Source organism: Macrobrachium nipponense, chromosome 40 (assembly GCF_015104395.2).
Source record: "Macrobrachium nipponense isolate FS-2020 chromosome 40, ASM1510439v2, whole genome shotgun sequence".
In the NCBI taxonomy this organism is placed as follows: domain Eukaryota; kingdom Metazoa; phylum Arthropoda; class Malacostraca; order Decapoda; family Palaemonidae; genus Macrobrachium; species Macrobrachium nipponense.
This window is the reverse complement of record NC_061101.1, coordinates 2610965-2635941: the sequence shown is the minus strand read 5'-3', so window position 1 is coordinate 2635941 and position 24977 is coordinate 2610965. Positions and strand designations below refer to the sequence as shown.

At 37.6% G+C, this 24977-nt stretch overlaps 3 protein-coding genes across 3 annotated transcripts in view; 2 read left to right on the top strand and 1 right to left on the bottom strand.

The window, feature by feature from the left end:
- The window catches only part of LOC135211872 (putative ammonium transporter 1), an 82339-nt gene extending 77175 nt beyond the window's left edge, over positions 1-5164 (top strand). Inside the window, exons 4-9 of the mRNA XM_064245093.1 lie at positions 1367-1566; positions 1941-2177; positions 2728-2839; positions 3441-3677; positions 3989-4096; positions 4212-5164. Of these exons, the coding sequence (XP_064101163.1) occupies positions 1367-1566; positions 1941-2177; positions 2728-2839; positions 3441-3677; positions 3989-4096; positions 4212-4522 (1205 nt within the window). The 3' untranslated portion in view covers positions 4523-5164. The remainder of the gene's footprint in view (positions 1-1366; positions 1567-1940; positions 2178-2727; positions 2840-3440; positions 3678-3988; positions 4097-4211) is intronic.
- A 525-nt stretch (positions 5165-5689) lies between these two features.
- LOC135211869 (endochitinase-like) lies at positions 5690-11552 on the bottom strand. The gene is made up of 13 exons (XM_064245089.1): positions 11391-11552; positions 10645-10702; positions 10299-10465; positions 9898-10063; positions 9416-9522; positions 9027-9142; positions 8628-8754; positions 8216-8410; positions 7697-7775; positions 7094-7244; positions 6813-6879; positions 6326-6439; positions 5690-6122 (listed from the first exon to the last, which is right to left on the bottom strand). The coding sequence occupies exons 1-13, from the start codon at positions 11511-11513 to the stop codon at positions 5997-5999; spliced, it is 1596 nt and encodes a 531-aa protein (XP_064101159.1). The 5' UTR covers positions 11514-11552; the 3' UTR covers positions 5690-5996.
- Positions 11553-17590: 6038 nt separating this feature from the next.
- On the top strand, positions 17591-22646 carry LOC135211868 (endochitinase-like). The gene is made up of 12 exons (XM_064245088.1): positions 17591-17691; positions 18634-18691; positions 18853-19019; positions 19444-19609; positions 19930-20036; positions 20377-20492; positions 20639-20765; positions 21178-21372; positions 21551-21629; positions 21761-21911; positions 22223-22274; positions 22409-22646. The coding sequence occupies exons 2-12, from the start codon at positions 18634-18636 to the stop codon at positions 22415-22417; spliced, it is 1227 nt and encodes a 408-aa protein (XP_064101158.1). The 5' UTR covers positions 17591-17691; the 3' UTR covers positions 22418-22646.
- Positions 22647-24977: the final 2331 nt, after the last annotated feature.

Genomic DNA, 24977 nt, shown 5'->3' with positions numbered 1-24977 from the left:
GAAGAGTAGTGGGGACAGTGAGTCGCCCTGGAAGATCCCTCTCCTGATATTAACCTCTGCTAGTCTTATTCCAGAGCTTGTAAGTATTGTATTCCAGTTGCGCATTGTATTCTTGAAGAAACTGATGGTGTTTTCCTCTCGCCCCATATATTTTCAGGCATTCTATTAGCCATGTGTGTGGTATCATGTCGAAGGCTTTCTTATAGTCTATCCATGCCATGCTTAGGTTGGTTTTCCCTTCTCCTACTGTTCTTCATTACCATTTTGTCTATCAGGAGCTGGTCTTTTGTGCCCCTACACTTCCTTCTGCATCCTTTTCTGTTGGTGGGGGATGGTGTTTGTCTCCTCTAGGTAATTGTATAGCCTTTCACTGATGATACCTGTTATGAACTTCCACATTATTGGTAGGCAGGTGATAGGCCTGTAGTTACTGGCTATATTTCCCTTACTCTTGTCTTTTTGTACTAAGGATGTTCTTCCTGTGGTCATCCATTTGGTAGCATGGTGATTTGTGATACAATGCTGGAGTTGTTCTGCCATTCGTGGGTGTAGGGCCTTGAAGGTTTTGAGCCAGTTATCCATGGACTTCATCGGGACCTGGGCTTTCCAGTTTGGCATTTTGTTTAGTTGGTGTCTGACTGTGTCTGTCGTGATATCTGTGAATCTTTGTTTTATTCTCCCTGTTTCTTCTTTCCTGACTTCCTGGAGCCATGTTGTATGTTTGTTGTGTGATACCGGATTGCTCCATATGTTTTCCCAGAGTCTCTTACTTGTTTCGCTTCAGGATTTCTGGGGTGGTTTTGTCTTTCCCGCCTCCCCGCCCTCTTAGTTGGCTGTGTTCGTTCTTTTTCTGGTTGGTTCCCCTAATTAGTTTGTTCTGTTGGTAGCCCTTATTCCTGTTCATGTACCGTTTGGATCTTATTATTATTATTATTATTATTATTATTATTATTATTATTATATTATTATTATTATTATTATTATTATATATTATTAAAAAAGTCCAAATACACTGAAGACCGGAAAAATAGAAATAGAAAAAACAAACGGTCTGGTGCACCTATCTTCGCTCAGATATAGGACCCAATTTTTAATTGGGTCCTATACCTTGTTGCACAGTAATAATAATGTTTTTAATTGTGCAACAATTACGATACGTGGATTTGAATATAACCCAATGTTTTAAAGTAACCTATTGCTTGAATATCCATTCAAATCACTTCCTCCAAAGAGAACACGTAAAAGACACATCTGATAGACCCAAGTCTTGGCTAGACCTAACGTCACCAAAAACCACTGTACTACAGTAGGTACTTGACCCAGAAACTAGACCTATATCATGCAACAGCAATATTTACCCTTCCAGGATTCATATATCCCATTGTATCGCACTGGGCGTGGTCTACCGACGGCTGGCTGGTCGATTCTGGATATCAGGATTTTGCTGGCTCAGGCGTCGTGCACCTGACGGGTGGAGTAGCGGCGCTTGCCGGAGCTGTCATCCTCGGCCCTCGTATAGGACGTTTTGGGCCAAACGGGAAGGAGATACGCGGGCATTCGTTACCTGTAAGGACGCTTCTTTAAGTAAACAAAGTAAATTTGCAAACGGTTGGCAACTGAGTGTCGAAATCAAGTATTAATTTAGTCGTGCAATATATTAACGGTAACTTTTCATTTTGGCCTCTTTCCAAGGAGTGCAACTGAGTTTAAGATTGTTGATGCTTTGTTCAGTAGATTGTCGAAGAAATTCACAAGTTTCACGAGTACCATTCACAGTTTGTGAGCCTGCAGGGAGAGCAGAACCCCACACAACTTCTTGCGAAGTAGTACGATCAGTCTATAACCCCTAAAGTTCATTCAGAAGCTCACCCACATCACAGAGCTGAAAACAAAAACAAAAAATTGTTTTTTCCTCACCTTCTCTGACGTCTTCTCTCCAGCTCTCAGCCATGGGAGGATTCATTCTCCTCTTCGGATTTCTGGCTTTTAACGGGGGTTCTCAGGCCTCCATAAGCAAGGAAGGAGACTCGGCTTCTGTGGCGAGAGCGATCGTCAGCACAGTGTTAGCAGGCTGCGGTGGTGGAATCACTTCGCTCTTCCTCTACCGTACCGGTATTTTTGAGCCTATGAGCAAGTGGTCGTTCCTCGTGACCCTCAACGGAGCTCTGACTGGAATGGTAAGTCTCGTTTCGGGGGTAAGTTGCAGAGAAACCATCTCAAAATAGGTCTATGGAAATATGATAGTACCAGTGATGCCAACTCCCCTGACCCTACGCCCCCTACAGAAGACGAGAAATTACCCTACATAACTGGAAATGACCCAACATTCTGCGGCTATGATAATAAAATAAATCTTTAGCTTATGTTTATATGCAATATCATGAATACTATTAAGCATATTGGTCTAAACAATTGTTACGATTACCCTACACTTGAAAATATTGCCCTGCTGTCTTAAGATTTTGCCCAGATTGCCCTACGCGTAGGACAATTACCCTACAGTTGGCAACTTTGGATAGTACTAGTTTTGTTCATTTTGTCTAAACGTGGTACACAAATCAATGACTGGAAGTTTAAACTTGTTTCAAAACGAATGTTCACGGTCTGTTAGCATGTATGTGCAACTCTAGATTTTCCCATAAGCTGTGAAGTATAAATCACAACACTATGGCATTGATATTTTTCATTATACTTGGCATCTAATTACAAAATCTTCCACCTCCTCAGGTGTCAATCTGCGCTGGTTGCAACGTGATCAAGCCCTGGGGAGCTTTTGTGACGGGCGCTATTGCTGGATTTATTTTCCTCATTATACACATCGTCCTGCCAAAACTTCAAGGTAAGATCCATTCTCTGTTCCCTTCTAATTGTTTCCTTTTATGTTTTACAATAAACATTTTAGTCCAAGTATCCAAGGAAATCACCTTAATTTTACGTTAATTTACAGTGTTTTTAAGTATAGATTCTCAAAATTATTATATTTCAAAATCTGCTTGCTATGCATCAAGCAGTATGGTCACTAACTACTTCAAACGCGCCTTTTTAAAATGAAGTTTGAAACTTTGCAGTGTCTTCAAAACTTCTGAAAAAGATTACATTAATAATCATTTCGTTTCGATCTTCATTCCGCCTGCTAACAATCTGATCAATCAAAAATTTCCAGGAGCTCAGTTTTAAGGGAATTTATCTTAACATTCTGATTAGAAACCAATTTTTTGTCATTTTTGCTATTTTTGTCATTTTTTGTCATTTTTTTGTCATTTTTGTTCATTTTTTTCATTTTGTTCATTTTTTGTCATTTTTTTCATTTTTGTCATTTTTTGTTGTTTTTGTCATTTTTGCCATTTGTCATTTTTCGTGTAATTTTTTTGTCATTTTTGTCATTTTTTTGTCATTTTTTGTCATTTCAGTCATTTTTGTCATTTTTGTCACTTTTCCAGTCGATGACCCTTTGGATGCTACGGCTGTCCACTTGGGTGGGGGACTCTGGGGGCTAGTGGCAGTTGCTCTCTTCCAGGACGATGGAATCGTACACGGTGGGTCGCTGGAAGTCTTGGCATGGAACATGGCAGGAGCTTTAGCCATTATGAGCTGGACAGGGGGCCTTTGCGTCCTCATATTTGGACTTCTGAGGCTCATGGGACTTCTCAGAGTACCTGCTGAGATGGAGGAGCAAGGTGGGTTGGGGAGTGGCAGAATTTCATTTATAATACCAGACGTTATTGATTTCTGGAGTCTTATTGCTGTTTTATACAGAGAGAAATAAAAAATAAAAATAAAAAAACTCAGATTCATGACTTCACAACAAATGCAGTTTTATTGATTCAGTTGTCACATTTCTAAACCCTCTCTGCAACATCATGACGCGAGCTATATGTTTTTTTGCTGTTTGATTTAAAATGGGGGTTTTATAATTACTTATTTTGGCTAAGGCTTAAGAAGGATTTAAAACTTGAGATAAACATTACAAACTATTTCCTGTCCACAGGTTTGGACATCCTGAAACACGGGGAGCCGGCTTACCCCGTCGAGGCTTGGCAAGAAGCTCAGTACAGCAACAACCCTGCAAAGGCAGAAGAGAAGCAAAAAGATCTAAGTAATCCATACTTTTCCAATGTAGATTTATTTTTTTTTAAATCTATAATTGTGCCAGTTATAATAATTTAATCTCGTCAGTGGAGATGAAGCTAGCCTCTCCTCTTCCATTCCAGACCTGCCTCCAAATATGACCTGGAACAACAGCTGGTCTGGCTACCAGGCACCATACCCAGGACCCGCTATGTGCTGGACGCTGCCGAACGCCCGCAGATCTCGCCACCCGGCCCATTTCCACCAGAGCTTCGCCCTCAGAATCAATCAGTTCTACCCAAACGACGGCAATCCAGTGTACGACCCTCCCGCGAGGATAGCGGGTGACGAAGGAGAGGAGGAGAGAGAGAGAGAGAATGGGGTTTACGGGACACCTACCAAGTCCTTGGGGTATATAGTAGATGACGGGTATTACGGACACGCTAAGCTGTGATGGACGAACGAACTTATAGTGGCGTGATGCAGTCTCGTAAGTGAATGTGGGTGAATGTGAGAGGTCATGTTTGAGCTTGGATGAATATGCAGATGTTTAGATATGATACGATAACAGAAAAATTGCAGAGGTAAATGACTGCATACACTTTTACACCGTACCACAACAGCAAAGTATTAATAGTTGCACAAATACTGCATGACTCAATTTAATTTCTCTCCCTTCAGACGTCTCCTGAATCTGTCACTCATTTTTAACTGCTCTTTTTGATCAAAACGCGCAGAGGTTAAATTTGGCCAATGAAGTTAACGTGTTAACTATACCAGTTAAATAATGTAGCATCTTAGGTTTAATGTAGCATCTTAATGTTTTCAAAGGATTTCTCCTTGTTAATTCAGTAACCTATTGATCGAATTCTCTCTCTCTCTCCCTCTCTGTATGTGTGTGTGTGAGAACATAAACCACAGTAGGTATTGAGTTTCTGCTAAGATGTTAAAAATGTTAGATAACTTGAGATTTACATGAGTTAACGTTTGTAACCAACTTTTAAATACTTCTCGAAGTACAACTTAGTTATTTCATTGTATTCCTTTTTTCGTTTATTTTCTATTTCATTATTTTCTTTTTCTTTTTGGTTTCGGGTCACTTGAGTATAATTTTGGATTTAAATGTGGATTCCGGTTTTTTTTTTTACTTTTTGTTAATAAAAAATTCTTGACCATGTTTCCTGTTGTTTTAATTTACTGATATAATTTGTAAATGAAGAATCAATATGAAAATTTAATTTAAAAGCTTAAATGTTTGGGGAGAGAGAAAATAATTTAGACCCTTATATTTGACAGTTTTTTTTTCTAACACCTCTCTCTCTCTCTCTCTCTCTCTCTCTCTCTCTCTCTCTCTCTCTCTCTCTCTCTCTCTCTCTCTCTCTCTCTCTCTCATTTCGGTTTGCATTATTATAGATTTGTATTTCCCGATTTCTTAAAATAATATTTAACTTTAAGAAGAAAAAATCTTATACAGTTTTAGGTCATCGATGATTTTTCGAAACGAGATTTTTTTAAAAATACGAATAGAAAAAAAAAATAAATCCAGAAAAAAATTGATGGTTTGTGAGGTTAATTAGACGTCTTGTAAAAAGCCCTTTGAGGAAAATAAAATAAACCGGTATTAGTATATTCAGGAATTTTATTTATTACTGAAAAAAAAAACCCACCACGGTCTAAGTCATATCAACTGGAGAAGAATACAGACCTCATGTCTAGCCTGCAAATATGACACGTTAAATCAGAAAGCTGTCTCATTGACGAGTTAGGAAAACGTTCTGTCTGACATTACTTCTAAGAAATCTAACGCAAAATGAACGGAGATTTAACAATTTTTTTAGCTTCAAGATTTCACGTTCCCGTTAAGTCGTCCTGAGCAGATCGTTCGCTCAGAGAGAGACAGTGAATTGAGAACGGAACTTTAGACTCATCTAAGGCAGCTTGCAATGGGACGTGTCAACACTCTCTGGCCAGTCGCACATGGTAACTGGTTGACTCCAGAGGAGAGGCGAGGGGCACTGCTGTAACTGGGGTACCCCATCTACGCACCAGTAGTACTGCCAGAAAGAGAGAAATGTCAAAAAATTCCAAGCTTTCTGTTTGCATGAACGAATCCTCAGTTGAATTACATTATCACCAGAGGATCTTTGCAAGTATTGTGAGATTTTTCTTATATGATTTACTAATTATGAATTTTTTTTATATATAGAAAAACACTGTTAAGACTACGCAGACAAACGTCTGGACACTGCTCACGTACCTTGTCGCAATATTCATGTGGCCAGTAAAGTTGTTTGGTGCAGTCGATGGGTGGCGCTGTGGTCGTTGGAGCGAATGGATCCCTGGTGGTGGTTGGTCCCGGAGGAGTAGGGAGCTTCAAAATAGAATTGAGAGCTACAATTACCATTTTATCACTAATTAGGTCGATTGGGATTTCTTAGATCAAATGACACTTTTTAAAGAATAGTGTATCGTAAATATACTCTATACAGGATTTAAGAAAGCAAATTTAGGTTATTAACTTTAATCTGAGAAATTCTGGACGTTCCAAGCGCCATTTTTTTTAGGCCGATGGGGAATTCTTCGATCAAATATCATGTTCAACGACTGTGGTAATGCATCGAAGGCATCCTCTATACATACATAAAAATAGCAACCTTATGATACTGAGTTTAAGCTTAATCTGGTCTTCTTTCACTTCATTCAAAATAGACCAAACATGACACCTAACTTATTTAAGGACATACCGTTGGGGGTGGGATGACGGTGGGAGCATCTGGAACCATGTAATCCTTCAATCCTTCGTAGATGGTGCTGAAATGCAATGCCAAATATTAAGGAAAGGATTACCTATATCGATTGGCAAGTCAGTTCCAGAGGTCTACAAAAGTATTCCCATTCCTAATGAGTCTAAAAGTCTCTAAAATAATAAATAGCCTTATCTCCCAGAGTGAAATTCATCTGGAAAGCATAATTATCATCTTAGGATTCAATTCCAAGAATAGGATTCAATCCTCTTTCAACTCACGTCATCATAGGATTGACTCCCTTGTTGCACCATCCGTGGAAGTCATCCTGATCGATAGCCCAGGTCATGGCTCCGAGGAAACCCATCTCCTTGATGTAGTCCATCTTGATCTTGAGGCTGTCGGGATCCTCGTATCCTACCCACTGGTCGTCTGGGGAAGAGCGGAAGGATTTCAGTGAATTAAGTCATAGGACTTTCAAAATTCTAGAGTTCACTAGGTTACGCAATTTTTAGATAGCCTTTATTTGCGTCATTATCTTTTAAGGTGATTCGAAAATCTATACTTTCAATAAGCTCTCGAAGTATTTTTCGTTTCCTTATAGGATTCATCATCGATGACAGAATGTTACAAAGAAAATTACCAACAGGGTATTCTGTTCGGAGAATTGTAGTCTCAGTAAAAGGGTTCTGTCTGCTCGATGAAAATTTGACTATAGATTTGTCTTAATCCTAGCTGATATATATATATATATATATATATATATATATATATATATATATATATATATATATATATATGTATATAATATATATATATATATATATATATATATATATATATATACATATACATATATTCTCTTGTTTTCATAGTTATATTACCTTTGTAGGTGTAAGGGACTAGACCAACATCATCATAAGCTGGAGTCCATTGGGTATCGTCAATCATCATCTTGCAGATCTAGTAAAAAAAAATATCTCAGATAAGATTATATTATATATATATAAATATATTTTTATATATATATATATATATATATATATATATAATATATATATAATATATATATATATACTATAGTATATATATACATAATTATATATATAATATATATATATATATATATATGTATATATATATATATATAATGAGAGTAGATATTTAAGACTTACATTAATAAAAGCAAGTTACAATGATAGAAGCCTTAATAGATATACGTAAAAAAAATACTGAATATATATCCTATTTGATGTTCAAATAACTTTGCAATAAACCATCTCTCTCTCTCTCTCTCTCTCTCTCTCTCTCTCTCTCTCTCTCTCTCTCTCTCTCTCTCAGAGTCGTGGCCTCGAATAGATTCGTCCTAAATTCGTAACTGAAATAGTCACAGTGCCAATTACCTCGAAGTAGGCGAGGGTACCAGTGGCATTGGTGTAAGGTCCTGGCTTTCCACCTCCCTCCCAAGCCTTGATGCCGGCGTGGATCCCGTGGTTATCAGGAGACCCCAGGGTGTACGTGCGCCCGTAGAAGGGCGTCCCGATGACGATCTTGTCGCGAGGGCAGCCGAAATCCTCCCACAGGAGGGCGCCGTCGTTCTGGCGGGAGGAGTTAAGAGAGAAATCTGAGATTTGAGACGATACTCTTCGATCACGGGATTCACTCGTCACTGTCGTTTTTGTTTTGTTTTATCAAATCGCGTCACTGGAGAGTTCCACGAGGACGTAATTGGGTTAAGGGAGTTAAACACACGAACTTAAAAGAGTTACATGATAAGTATTCATCCAAAGACACCAGAATAAAACGACTACCAACCACATTCAGCTTCTCGTAAGACCACTCGTCCCACTTAGGTCTACGGTACAACATGGAGTGTACATCAGCGAAGCCACACCAGTTGCCTCGAAGATCGTAGGTCATCAAGTGGACGGCATCCAGAAGGCTATTGGAGAAGAATTACAAAGGTGTTTGGTCTAATACCTGCTGTATGGGACTGTATGGAACTAGGTCTAAAAGCTGGGCGTGTTCAATGCAATGCTTGCTCCATTGAACTGGATGGGAGTTAGTCTAAAAGCTAGGTGTGTTCAATGCAATGCCTGCTCCATGGGGCTGTATAGAAGTAGGTCTAGAATCTAGGTACGAAGATTATCAAGAAAACTCCAACATATGGTTATTAAAGTTTTCCCGCCAGTGATGGACATTAATCCGACTCACCTGCAGAGCTCTGGAACATGGTACCCCTCATCCAGCCTGAATTTGGCCACTGGTACAGCTGCGGTGATTTCCCAGCCCTTTCCTTCAGCTTCAAAGGCAGCCTTCAGCTCTAGCACCTGATCAAATGAGATTCAGATCCGTCGATTACGAATGATGACACAATGGCCTCAGTCAGCCATTTCTAGTACCATTAAGTTAACCTCTTGCATAAATTTTGGTGGTCTAATGCTACTTATGGAGTGAGTTATAGCTTGGAATATACAACCCAGAGGCCATATAAATGATAAAAATGGCTTATAATATCGCAGGGGACTCTGAAACCACTGACTGGATGCGAAATATTAGCAGGCATATTTGTGTAATGTTGATGAATAAAGCTAAACACTTACGAATTTCAGGAAGTTGTCTTTGTCAGCCATAACACCACCTCTGTCCATGGCACCAGGATACTCCCAGTCGAGGTCAAATCCATCAAAGTTGTATTCGTTCAGCAGAGCTGGTGAGGAGGAGAAGTGTGCTTCAGAAAATGCATTAAATCTGGGATTTAATCTTATACTTTGAGTTATGGAACATCTATAGAGTGTATCGTATCTAAAATCTAAAAGCAACCGAAGAAAAATTAATACTAAATCAAACCGTAATTTTGTAAATACAGTTTAGCTAGAGAGCACGTAGGCCTACTGAATTAGGCTATTTCTTGTCGTCTGTTAGATTGATAAGAGTCCAGAGGCTCATACTAGGCTTCCTACTTTCTTCTACATTATTACATTTAAGGGCCACCATAGACAAAGACCCCGTGCTGGTATAAGGCCAGCTTGATCTCAACCAACCACCTTCCTAGGTTATAAATCTCTAATGGTCCACAACGCACCCACGACACTCCTGATGTATCCAGCCCTTCGTTCTGGAATGCTGACCAACTGGGAGTATTTCTTGCCACCCTCAGCCCATCCTCCCATGGCAATTGTGGTTTTCAGGTGAGGATACTTTTGCTTCAGGGCTGTGAAGCGCTCGAAGCCCTTAGCTTCAATGTCCAGCTGGAAGGATAGAAATTGATGTCAGGTGAGTTTTGAATCTCAGTTGCAGTGGAGACATTTCAATCCTGCTCCGTTGCGGTTGTGATATCTTGGTGCATAGAAAGTAGATCTAAAAGAATGGCCTACAAGCACGCTTTCCATAAGCATTTGAAGACTGAATATATAGGCATCAGGGGACAAAAAAAAAAAAACTATCAAACCAGCTCTTCCTTCACCCCCAAGGGCATGGCCTTACCTCAGGGTCGATGATGAGAACCTCCCAAGTCACGTTGGATACGCCGCAGAAGGAGTAGATGAGGTGAGTGCAAAGATCTCCTGGAATGTCCTCAATGTCGTAAGATCCTTCGCCGGGTCTGGTGAAGCCCCAGCTCTCGTAGTAGCAGGTTCGTCTGGCTGGGGTCTCTGTTGAGTGAGAATGCTTTCTTTGGCTGGAATTCGTCATATACTTTTACCCTAACCAAAAAAAAAGAACTATTAATGAAACCAGACTATATTTCATGACTGTTCCAGAGAAATTAAGGTTTCTGAGAACAGTTTGTGAGGGATATGGACAGCCGAAATATGAGGTCATCGCCACCTACCAGCCTGAACCGCCACAAATACTCCGAAGAGTAAGAGCGCTGCCACTTTCGTCCACATCTGGAAATGGAGATAATCCCAGGTTATAAAAACTAGAGGACTACATTGGGTACTGATCAATTTATGTGGGGATTAATAGACAGCGTAAATATCCATTTGCTATTCACTGATATCCTGAGAAAGGTTCGTCATGACTTTACGAGTGAAACTTGTTCAAGAAGGAGATATTAACTCTGAATAAACAGGGGGTTTATAATTCCACTACTGACAGTTATAATACAGAAATGTCTGACGTTACTGTTAAAAAATTTTGATTTTACATTTCATTGATAGATCACAAGAAACACTTGACAACACCCAGTAGTTTTCCAAATGAGTTTCAAAATTTGATTTTAGTGCAGTCACTTCATGACGATAACAAACTTTGGTTTTCTGAAAAAAGGATGTTTTTTAGATAAGAATAAATAATTCCCATCACAAAGGAACTGCTCCGTCAACTGATAGTGTCATGGGAAGGTATATGCTTTCTGGTGAGGCTGCAAAATTAACCTACTTCGAACCATATCTTCTTAGAAAGTCAAGAAAATGTCCAGGAACAGTAAATAAATAATAAATTGTTGTTTTCCCTTGGTTTAAAAATATCGAAGTTATTTAGACAGCATGTTTTTGCCTCTATAGCTCTCAGTTTCTGGGAAAAAAGTAAAGATTTCTGTATATCAAACGATAGTTTCAATCTCTTTAGCTTTACCTTGGAGTTCCACAGCTGCCAGAAACGAAGATCTTTCGATTCACGAGACAGAAAACAAAGGGGACTCGTCCTTCCCCCTCTTGGGTCTGCAAGAATGAACGCTGCCCCTGCCTTATATAGCATTCAGGGCCCCACCCCCCTCTTCCTACTTAGAAAGTAGACCTATACCACTCCCCCAAGCCCACAGTGAAGATTAGAACGATTTTAGAAATGACTAACAGAAGAAAAAAAAAGAGAGGGCAGGGAAAACACCTACGCGATTTTCTCTCAGGGTTCTTCATCAGTCAGTGGGTACGATAACCAACCCTCCACCCACCCTACCCCTCAAACACACAAACAAACATACGCAAAAAAAAAAATCAAGGCCTTTACAGTGCAGTGAAATGTAGGTGACTTAAGTTAGTACTGGTGGATTTTAAGGGGTTTATGTGGCTGTTAATTTGTTCAATATCTTACATTCATTTCTTGTGTAGACTAGAAAAATATTCCATTGTCACAACTTTCTTCGATTAAATTTAGGATGCAAAACTGAATTGTGGAAAATTATTCCATCGTGCACAAACTTGCTTCGATTTAAATTTAGGATGCAACTGAATTGTTGAAAAATATTGCCATCATCACACAATTTTCTTCGATTAATTAGGATGCAACTGAATTGTGAAAAATATTCCGCTGTACAACTTTCTTCGATTAATTAGGATGCAACTGAATTGTGGAAAATATTCCATCGTCACAACTTGCTTCGATTAATTAGGATGCAACTGAATTGTGAAAAATATTCCATCATCACAACTTTCTTCGATTAATAAGGACGCAACTGAATTGTGAAAAATATTCCATTGTCACAACTTTCTTCGATTAATTAGGACGCAACTGACTTATGAAAAATATTCCATTGTCACAACTTTCTTCGATTAATTAGGATGCAACTGAATTGTGGAAAATATTCCATCGTCACAACTTGCTTCGATTAATTAGGATGCAACTGAATTGTGAAAAATATTCCATCATCACAACTTTCTTCGATTAATAAGGACGCAACTGAATTGTGAAAAATATTCATTGTCACAATTGCTTCGATTAATTAAGATGCAACTGACTTATGAAAAATATTCCGTTGTCACAACTTTCTTCGATTAATTAGGACGCAACTGACATATGAAAAATATTCCGTTGTCACAACTTTCTTCGATTAATTAGGACGCAACTGACTTATGAAAAATATACCATTGTCACAACTTGCTTCGATTAATTAGGACGCAACTGAATTGTGAAAAACATTCCACTGTCACAACTTGCTTCGATTAATTAGGACGCAACTGAATTGTGAAAAATATTCCATCGTCACAACTTGCTTCGATTAATCAGGACGCAACTGACTTATGAAAAATATTCCTTCGTCACAACTTGCTTTGATTAATTAGGACGCAACTGAATTGTGAAAAATATTCTGTCGTCACAACTTGCTTGGAGTAATTAGGACGCAACTGACATATGAAAAATATTCCGTTGTCACAACTTTCCTCGATTAATTAGGATGCAACTGAATTGTGAAAAATATTCCGTTGTCAAAACTTTCTTCGATTAATTAGGATGCAACTGAATTCTGAAAAATATTCCGTTGTCACAACTTTCTTCGATTAATTAGGATGCAACTGAATTGTGAAAAATATTCCGTTGTCACAACTTTCTTCGATTAATTAGGACGCAATTTCCTTATGAAAAATATTCCGTTGTCACAACTTGCTTCGATTAATTAGGACGTAACTGAATTGTGAAAAATATTCCGTTGTCACAACTTTCTTCGATTAATTAGGACGCAACTGACTTATGAAAAATATTCCGATTTGTCACAACACTTGGCTTTCGAGTTAATTAGGACGCCAACTGACATTCTTGAAAAACAATATTACGTTGTCACAACTTTCTTCGATTAATTAGGACGCAACTGAATTGTGAAAAATATTCCGTTGTCACAACTTGCTTCGATTAATTAGGACACAACTGACATATGAAAAATATTCCGTTGTCACAACTTGCTTCGATTAATTAGGACGTAACTGAATTGTGAAAAATATTCCGCTGTCACAACTTGCTTCGATTAATTAGGACTCAACTGAATTGTGAAAACTACCGTAGATTGAGTATTATAAAGGTAGGCAGAGATTACTGTTCAAAGGGGCATCATCTCAGACAAGTCTTGATAGCAGTTTTAGTGAAGGCGCAACTGAGATATCTTTAATCTCGACCATATATCTATTCATGAGACCAGCAAACGAAGCATTTATCCTGTATGGTTGTTAGATTTTTTTTTCTGAGTAAAATATAAAAAAGACCAATTTATCAGAAAAATTCATCCCTAAATCTCTGAGGTGGCATTCTTCAAATAAGTCAATTTCTTTTCGTCAAAACTAGAAAACGTTAAACATCTTAATCGACAAAGTTCCTTACTTGTAAAAGGGGGCATAAGTAGCAAGGCATTCAAATAGAATAAATGGGTCGATGAGGCTTTTACATTGAAAATATAAATGAAAATGTTATTGGTTACCGTAATATACTGATAGCAAGTTCCTCTTATGTTCGTATGGTAACGAATTTCAAAAGAGGTAAAATGAAACTGACTCCAACTGAAATCTTGAATTTCAAACCATTGAAGATAATGCTTCAGAAAATAATAAATACAGAAGAAAAAGAAGTCGACCACATGTCAAAATACAGACTACGAGTGGCACTCCTCATTTTGATAGAGTTAATCTATATAGTTCTAGAGTTCTATGGAGAACAAAGAATTCCTCAAAGATGCAAAATGGATTCTAGATTATTATATATAATATTAATATTCCACATAATAAGAAAAGGAAATTTTTACTGATTACCTATTAAGGTGTTAAATAAATAGATATTTTAATCATTTATATTTAGGATTGATGGTTATGCAAAAATAGAAATTAAAGTAAACTTTATTGCTTTGAAAAAAAATATTGCTACAAACCTTACTTTAAGTAAATTACATTAGCTTCTGTCCCAGTTTCTCTAATTCTCATTCAAAATAGAACCCCACTACTTGAGGAGATCGTTACTAAAAAAAAATTACTTCGAAATAAATTGTCAATGCCTTTCTTCTACCAAATCTAACTTAAAGCTTCACGTTGATAAAGTTTGCTTGTTTTTCTGCACACTAACCTCAAATCGAAAGCTGAATTCCTAGATAACACCCAAGGGAACAATAAAACATGTCTCGAATTCTTTCGTAATTCGATAAGTGCTTCTGAGAAATCCCCCATCTGTTGCTGAAGACGTTTCTCCTTGAGAACCCTGTGGACGGAGCCTGCATCTGACGAGTTACCAGGGTCATTCAAGAGATTGCTTCAACCCTTGCAGGGAATGAAGGGTAGTAACTACACTATTTTGGTGTGAATAGATGCCGCGGCCATCTCCGTAGGTATATATAGTCAACTAGGGACGAACAGGATATCAAAATAGACTAAAAAAAAAAAGGAAGGTTGGGTCGTTATAAAGCATCTGCAAGATGAAAGTATGGGCTTCAAGGAACCACGCATAGATGTATTGGTTCTTTTACTAGGTCACCATCAAGAAGTGAGCTACTATTGTACTATAACTAAGACTATTATACACAAGGGGTGAGAGACAGACCATGACTACCATGGCAGAAAGCTTGCTAGTTGCAGCTTATATCATCCAACTCTTGACTGGATCAAGATCTATGGGGGCTGGATCTGAGTAAGGCAGTAGAATATTACTAGATGGCGCCTTAATAACACGAGATTAGAGCACTTGTACTACTGCTGGTGGTAATCGAGTCTAGTACCAAGTGGTTTCTATTCTTATCATGAAAGTTTTGCTTGTATTTGAATTATGTTTGCAACGATTTATTCGGTAAGTTCCATTCTTTCCTTCACGAATTTTATATCATGTATGAAATGCTCCAAATGGAAGGCTCCCATAAACATGTGCCAATGACACTTATGTCCTGCGATTGTTATCTTTCCTTACTAACGTCACATAGTACACCCGAACCTGTTGTACTCGAGGTTAGTACTAATGCAATAAGCTTTCAAAATTTTATTACTATGATTATTACTATTACTGAGATGACACCTATCCATATGGAACAAGCCTACAATGTCCATTGACTGGAAAGTCAAGTTTCCAAAGAATATTATGGTGTTCGTTAGGAAGAAGTTCGTGGCTACCATAATGTTTCCATTTTTGGAAATTATGTTAATGATTATTTTTAACGTTTTTTTAAGTTCAGCGCAAAGACTTATCTATTTGATAAACTAGCAATTTAGCATTACACAAGTTAATGAGAAGAGCGGCAAAATTTGTCGCAGTTCTGAGACAGTAATCTTAAAAGCTAGACCTAGACAAGACAGAAAGAAATGAGTGTTAGACAGGTTAGGGCCGATTGCATTTGATCGTGATTGACAAGAGATGGTTCTACTTGTTTCATATAAGTGTATATATATATATATATATATATATATATATATATATATATATATATATATATATATATATATATGCTTAAAAATCACAGTAGAACAGTTGAGCACGTGACTTCATTAAATAAGCGAATACCACAGGAAAATTATAGTAATCAAAAATTCTCCTAAAGGTCTTCCAGGCTGCATATATGAAATTCCTTGCAAAAAGTGTGATAAAGTCTATTACGGACACACCGGTAAATCTCTTTCACAACGTCTCAAACAGCACCAATATTCTGTGAGAACTGGGCAAATATCGAATGCTTTATTCCGTACCATATGAGAGATTTAGATCATCCTATTAACTGGAGTCAAGCAAGAGCCTTAATCCCATGAATACACAGTTAAAAGGAATATCATTGAATCTTGTTTCATCAAGTAAAATAATAGTAATGTTCTAAATTTAAGTCTTGGTTTATTTAAACTTGATGCTTTCATAATGAAAAAAATTGTAGATAAATATAAGCAACAAAATTAATATATTCAGTTCTTACATGTTTTGCACTGTAAAGATACTTTGTAATTTCGGTCAAATCTGTTTAGGTTTGTGACCGTGTGATATCCGATAATCCTGGATTATCTCTTTTAATTTTTTCCCTTTTGACAATTAACCATCTGGTATTCTTGATCTTGTTGTGTACCTGAGACCTTTCTCTCCAATATTACTTCATTAGCTCCTTGACAATGTCTTAGTAAAGACGAAAGCGCTTGGATTTCTGACTATAATTTTCCTGTGGTATTCGCTTATATATATATATATATATATTATATATATATATATATATATATATATATATATATATATATATATATATATATATATATATACATATCATTCGAGCTACAAATGTCCTTTAATATCTCATTCGCTCTACCTCGGAATTGATATATTTTCATATATGTACCGAAGGGGAATTTTTAGTCGATAATAATTTCGTCCCCTCATGGACCGAACCACCGTCCAGTGGAACGGGAACGAAATCAGGACGGCCTAGTGAATTACATATTATAGGACATTTGTAGCTCGAATGATCTATATGAATCACGGTGATGTGATAATTATTCATATATATATATATATATATATATATAATATATATATATATATATATATATATATATATATATATACATATATATATATTACTGTCATTACAATAATAAATATAAATGAAATTCAACGCAGGTATAAAGTAGACTTTACCACCACTTGGGAACATCATCCCTATTACTGTATAACGCAGCTATTATAACAAAAGTAAAATGTTAAAATTTTTGAGTGAATGCTAAAATTGTAAACTATATTAGTTCGAACGGACTCCTAAACAGTCTGAAGTCAAGCCAAATTAGATAAATCTGATCGAAATAACTTATGAATTTTAAAACAGACACTAAAAGCAAAATCACCCACTGTGCACGTGTTTGTCTGGTGGACTCTTCTGTCATTTAATAAAAAAAAATGTCAACATCTGCATCCATTCACGCAACATCTTGGATGCTAATACGAAAACATAAACCTCGAGGAATGTTTTTTTTAATAGAATTTTTCATCCACTGTCCACAAAACAACCTCTTCTTGCAAGCCACTCCAAACGCCTGCTTGTCAACCAGACGTACTAGTTCTCACGGTGTAAAAAAGAAAAAATAAAAAAAAATAACGCCCACCTTAGACTCACTTTTCAATTATGCCTGGCTCATATATAAGTTTCGCCTGTCCTCCCCGTTGACTCGTCTGTTCGTCGACGAAGGCAGGACTCCTCATTTCTGGACAGTTTCCTTCACTGCTGAAAGAGGTGAGTTTAAAAAATGGACGATTTCTTCAGGGGGTTTCAAATGTCATTAAATTTACGGTTGCTCGTTCACTTCATGACGGATCTCACACTTTCTTTGTTATTATTATTATTATTAGCTGTAGCAGTAGCCATGCAATGATATCTCATATCTGTGTCCTTCGTAGATAATGAGATAAGAGATCGACGCTGAGAACTCTGAAAAGATTATGATTTTCAACAACATTTAGTTTTCCCATAGTTATTAGCCATCAGATGCTTCATTTATTTATAGTGAAAGTTCATTAGTAGCACAAGAAAAACTTTAGAAAGTTTGCATCTTTTAAAAACTCGCGAAATATTAAAAGAGTTTCAGGGTCTTTTGAGAGTAAGTAGGTGTTTGGTATCAATCGGTTTCTTGTAATTCTGTAAGAGAACGTAAATAAGATTTCCTTTTTGTTTCCAGTTAAGAAACAATCGTTGGGCCAAATTGGTTAAAATTGAGGTTTTTAATTTATCTGATGCCAAACTTCTTAAAAAAATAATAATAATTTCACCAAACCTGTTAAAATTTAAATTTTTTGGTGCCATACTTGTCAAAATTGATATTTTTTATCTTTTTTTTTCCAAACTTGTTAAAATCTAAATTTTTTGTGCCAAACCTGTTAAAATTGAATTTCAATGCTGCCAAACTTGTCAAAATTTATTTATTGATTTTTTTATTTATTTATTTATTATTTATTTAATATTTTTTTTATGCAAAACTTGTTAAAATTGAGATTTTTTAGTTCATTATCTATCAGTCGAATAGCTAGGACTACCAACATGAAGAGAAATTCAAAATACAAACTGTTTATGATGTCAAATTGTATTCATATGTTGATCTGCAAAAGTGAGAGCTACAAATGATTGGTTTATATGAGTTTTTTTTAATTATTATAATTAATTTTTTTCTATCTTTTTCAGATGGTTTCTCGTTTGACAGCAGCGTTACTCTTCGGAGTAATCGCAGCAATTAGCGCTCGTAAGTCGTAGTATAGTAGATTGTCACTACTGTAATCGATATCAGACGTAAGACTAGTATTATGGAAAATAAAAAGACATAGCTTTTCGTTCTCATAAAGTTCAAGATTTTGTTAAAAGTTTGCTGTCTTTTAATAATCCTCTTCACCTGTAAACACGCAGAGACCCCTGGACGAAGAGCCTGCTACTACGAGAGCTGGGCCGTGTACCGACCCGGCGAAGGCGCTTACGACATCGATGACATCCCGGCAGATCTGTGCTCCCACCTGATCTACTCCTTCTGCGGCGTCTCTAACGTCACCTGGGAGGTCCTTGTCCTGGATCCTGAGGTAAATAAAGAAAGGGAAATCCTACTAGGACATTAATGCTATTTCCAGGATGGTTCTTGAGGTAGGAGAGTTATGATAGCGATTCTTGAGATATAATAGTTATGATAGCGATTTTAAAGTGATTTCAATGCTACTATGAAGTGATCCAACAGGCTTTAGAGACCACAGTAAAGACCAAAAGCTCTGAACTCCTTCTGTGGCGTCTCCAACGTGACCTGGGAGGTCCTTGTCCTGGATCCTGAGGTAAAGAAAGGGAGGGAAATCCTATTAGGACATTAATGCTACTTTCAGGGTGGTTCTTGAGGTATAAGGGTTATGATAGCGATTTTAAAGTGATCTCAATGCTTCTATAAAGTGATCCAACCGGCCTTAGACGGTAGGAACTCCAAGACCAAAAGCTCTGAAAAACGAAATTTTCCTTCAGCTGGACATTCAGGGAAAGAACTACGAACGCTTCACTGGTCTGAAAGCCAAGTACCCGGACTTGAAAACTACCATCGCCGTCGGAGGATGGGCTGAAGGAGGCAAGAAGTACTCCCAAATGGTCGGTGTGCCCGAACGTAGGGACAGCTTCATCAAGAGCGTCGTGGGTAAATATTCTAGGATTCTTTTGTTTTCATTTCCTCCCGAATTTTATTGGCTCATGACAGATACCAGAATTGTGCCATATTTAAAATTACTCTGGTATTTTTTTTTTATTTAGTTCCCCTGGTTTTAAATAGTTCTTCAAACATTAAATCTTGAAGAAGGGATACAAGGTTCCTCAGAAGTGGGTATTCTTGAAAATGAAAAGCAGATATCTATCTTTTCCACAATAATTATTGAGCTGTCTTTTAAAACGAGATATCCTCTCATTTCTAAATCCTCAACTTTCTCACATTTCACCGGCCGCCTGTTTCTTTACCGACAGCCATGCTGAACCAGTACAACTTCGATGGGTTCGACCTCGACTGGGAATACCCCGGGGCAAGCGACAGGGGTGGCGCATGGGCCGACAAAGACAATTTCTTAAAACTGGTTAGTATGGGTACACCCCAAAAGGTATAATTACGGAGGTAAAGCAGTGCCTCCTTTTCTGATGCTGTTAACTGAAGTGGTCTTTAAACTGAACTGGTCTTTAAATGGGGTGACAAAGACAATTTCCTAAAATTGGTTGGTATGTTCCCAAAAGGCATCACTATATTAACGGGAGGCATAGCAATGCCCATCTTTTCTGATGCTGTTAACTGAAGTTTGGAGAGCATTTTCATGTAGTTATACTGCTTAAATTTCTCATTTTTGGTCTTTTTACTGACCTCTTGGTGCAAGATATGCAATTTTCGAAGCAATATCCTCATGCACAATCTTTACGTTTCAGGTGGAGGAACTTAGAGCAGCCTTTGACGCAGAGGGCAAGGGATGGGAACTCACCGCCGCCGTTCCAGTGGCCAGGTTCAGACTCCAAGAAGGATACCACGTGCCCGAGCTTTGCCAGTCAGTAAAATAAGCATTGCCCAATACCCTGCAATACTCAGAGTTGGCATGATTTTAAAGAAATGTTCCCCCAGTACCTAGATTTGGAGTTTTATTTGACACATTGGATTCTTCTGAGAGGTAAATGTTGAACTTTTTCCAAACAGGTTGCTGGACGCTGTTCACTTGATGACCTATGACCTCCGTGGTAACTGGTGTAACTTCGCCGACGTACATTCCATGTTGTACACAAGGCCCGGACTTGATGAGTGGTCTTACGAAAAGCTTAATGTGGTAAGTATTCTTATGAATGCTTCGAAAGCACTTTGAGAGGGGAACATAGATTAAAGACATAACATAACCATTATACCTATTTTCTATTTTCCAGTCTAAATATAATACATTATTATTATTTTCCATCGTCCCTAAAATAAGACTTCAAATACGTGTCTCAGTTTTAGTTCTAGTACAATACTAGTTATTTTATTAGGTAACTGCTTTCCATTAACTGAAAGCATATATTTTCAGAGGTTCTATCAAATATAATCCCCCAACCCAATATTTTTTTTTTTTTTTTTTTTTTTTTTTGCCAAACAAAAATGAACAGAATTCATGAAATAAACTTAAATTGACCCCAAGTGATAGTTTCAAGCCTCATTTTAGACATTATGCTAACGTGTCTTTTGGCCACCTATTTTTATACCAGAACGACGGAGCTCTTCTGTGGGAGGAATTTGGATGCCCACGCAACAAGCTGGTGGTCGGAACTCCCTTCTACGCAAGGACTTACACTCTCTCATCACCTGCCAACCACGAGATTCACGCTGGCATCAAGCAGTGGATCGGAGGAGGAAATCCAGGCCCTTACACGGAGGCTTACGGAACTTTGGCGTACTTCGAGGTGAGGATAGAGGTTCTATTGAATAGAGAGTGGATTAAGATAGATAGATGTTTTTGTTTTAATGAGTCGCTTATATCCTCTTCAGCGTATTCGGTTTATTCATTTGAAGCCTGAGAAGGCAAAGCCTCTGGAGTTGTTAAGATTTAACCACTGGCATGTCATTCTGGAATTCCAACAGGTCTGCAAAATGATGCTGGATGACAAAGCCTGGGTTCCTGAGTACGATAATTTGGGTCTTGTTCCTTACACCTACAAAGGTAAGCAATTTGGTATATGACAGTCCGGTGAGACTATACGCAATTCCCTGCTCAACAAAAAAGTTAGATTAATCCAATCTCAAATCGTACCCAAAGCTTAAAATGAATCCTTATTTATTCATTGCCTCCAGATGACCAGTGGGTAGGATACGAAGATCCCGACAGCCTCCAAATCAAGATGGACTACGTGAAGGAAATGGGATTCCTCGGAGCCATGACCTGGGCCATCGATCAGGACGATTGGCACAACTGGTGTGGATTAGGTGTTAATCCCATGATGAAGTGAGTTCAGACTTTCTGGGATTTTTTCATGTCTTTTATAAATAAAAAGCGTAGTTTTTTCGTTACTTTAGTATTTCCAAAATATTTGATTTATGTGAGAACTACATATAGATGATGAAGGTAAAATGGTATTTTAAGAGTTATGAATATAAGAACCACGTCGTAGAAACTTCATCTTACACTCTCTCTCTCTCTCTCTCTCTCTCTCTCTCTCTCTCTCTCTCTCTCTCTCTCTCTCTCTCTCTCTCTCTCTCTCTCTCTCTCTCTCTACTGAGATTATTGATATTATATTCATGTTTCTATTTTTCCAGCGTCATGTATAATGGCCTCAAGGATTACGTCGTTCCAGAACCTACACCTAAGGTGAGCATTCGTAAATGAAATCAGAATAATTACATTAAGTATGCTTAGATCATTTATCTATATTATTTGGCGGTTTCTTAGATAACATTTATCAAGGTAATGCGTTAATGTTTCACAATCTTCTCTATTTTCAGAAAAATTAAACCATTGGCTGCTGCAATGAGGTTATTTTGCAAAGACTACGAGCAGATCATCTGTGGAGACTAATGTGCTTTGGATTCTCCCTCAAAAACATGATATCTAAGAAGCTTTCGTTTGGGGAAAAAAATCTAAAATTAATTGAAATGTTCGTATCTGGATGATATAAGATAATCTGACCTAACATGTCTCCAGCACAAATGACTAAATTGAGCAATAAACAGTTATTTAGTACATGCCATATTCTTTTCCCTTTGTTGACACTTCATGATTACATATCATTTAAGGTGTGTGAGAATTTTTATAAGGTAAAATCTTCATAGAATAACGGCCTCGAATGAAATATATATATAAAAACTCTTGATATATTTGTAATATTAATTAAAAGTACAATAAACTAATCAAAGCATCATCATGGTAGTTTTATAACTTCACCCAATACTCTTACGAGTTCCCAAAGTAAAAAAAAACTTTATAGCTTTGTTAGTAACAATGATTATTTGCCTATGAGCAACTTTGGAAGTAATGTGTGATAAATTGGCTTTGGGCTGCCTTTAAATATGATCTGTTTTGTCACGTATAGCCAGTTCAGCTCTTGGGAACCGCGTAGGAGATTCTTATGACTGATGGCTGACAAAACAAAATTATGTAGTGTCCTATTCGTTAAAGAGGCCCAACTTAACAAACATGGGGCACCTGAGGCAGTTATTGCTTCTGTCAAATGAAAACAGATTATAGTTTTTCTTTATTCCAAAAGAGCTGTCTCTCGTCCCATTAAAAGTACATGAAACGCAAAGAACTGCGTATATGTAAAACAGGTTGTTCCAAGAGCAAGACCCTGTGCTGGCATTAGGCCACCAATATAAGCAATTCGTTGCGGTTCTTCCAACTAGGGTAATTCTCACGATAGCTGAGTTTGCCACGAAGTGCAGGGTGGATCAGTGGAAGTCAGACGCCCAACTTCCAGAAGCTCTAGCAGTCCAAGAACCGCGCGAGTCATTGCCCTTGGATAGTAACTCACCAAGGAAGGACTGGAGAACACTGAACAGGGCTCCCAGTGGCATTGAGATGACGAGGGATAACCTCATCAGGTGGAACTACATTCTCTCACCCAATTGTCCATGTAGCCACCAAGTCCAAACCATGACTGCCATCCTGACCAATTGTGGATTGGGTCCAACAGGCACCGAAGAAGAGCCCTACGATGCTAACGAAGCTGCTCAAAGAGAATGTCTGTGCTGATGAATGAATGAATGACACACATGTGTTAAGATTATAAGCAGGAGAGCAGGTGTGGCCAAAAGCCTGTCTACTACACGTGAGACACAGACTGCCTACCTGCCAAAATGAATCCTGATTATAAACAAACGGTCAAATTACTTCAACTTAGAATCCTGAAGGAAGCTGGGATTCAAACTTTGATATTTTTTTAATCATACAATACATGAAACAATCGTTATGCGTTTAGAACAGACGCCAGATATAAAACAATCTTCATTTCTTCAGGCCAGTTCTGACATAAAAGCCAATTTTCCTTGAGGGAAAGCTTAGCAGCAGCTGGAAGTAGTCTCTATGTATTAACCTGGCACTAATCAACAGATCTGTTGAGACTTTACGTTGAATAGAACCTGGTTATCACACTGCTCACAAAACTGCCTGATTCAAATAAACCTAATTATATACAAAGTCAATTAATTAGTTTCTATAAAGCTTGGACAATCTTCAGACATCAGTTGGGTGTCAGGTAGTTGCATCTGTGTGTTAATATATGCATAATCAATAAAATTAATGAGTTTCAGGATGTTTGGTGTCCATCTTTGGTAACTGTGTATAGATTTTGTCTTTTTAAGATGAGTACACCAATCATGAGATGGTGAATACTGAACGCATTACATTTTAGGGATAAATACTAAAAGAACACAGTACATTTTAGAGACAAATACTAAATGAACGGTTTGATTTATTCGCAGAAACATTAAATCATCTTAATTAAAGGAAGGAAATTATCAGGTGATAATCACGCCATCTTCTAGAATACAGCAGGACAATGATTTTAGAGATTTTTCCAGCCACTGAGAACGATGCTTTGAAAATGCTCTACTAAGATGTATTTCCGAAGGCAAAAGTCTTTGGAATTATCAGTGATACTCTATTAATCAAAAGACTGTATTGAAAAATAATAGCAGAATCATCTGCATGATGTACTCCCTTTATAGACCAAGAGCAAAGTTACTGTAAAGGCTAAAATCAGCACGAGCCAGGAGCACTACCTTAGAGCAAAGTTAATTGACATTTTGTATTATAGAACAAGACCAGAACACTACCTTGAGGAGCACCAGACAGAATAAGTTAATTGACACCTTGTGTTATAAAACAAGACCAATACCCCTGTAAATGTCAAAATCGGTACAAGCCCCAGAGCACTACCTCGAGGAGTACCAGACAGAATAAGTCAATTAAAACCAACCGTTGTCATATATTAAGAACCATCACTGACATTCCGATTTACCTATGCAAAGCAAATCACGGGCTTATAAGATTCAGTGATATTCTTTAAAGCTTTCC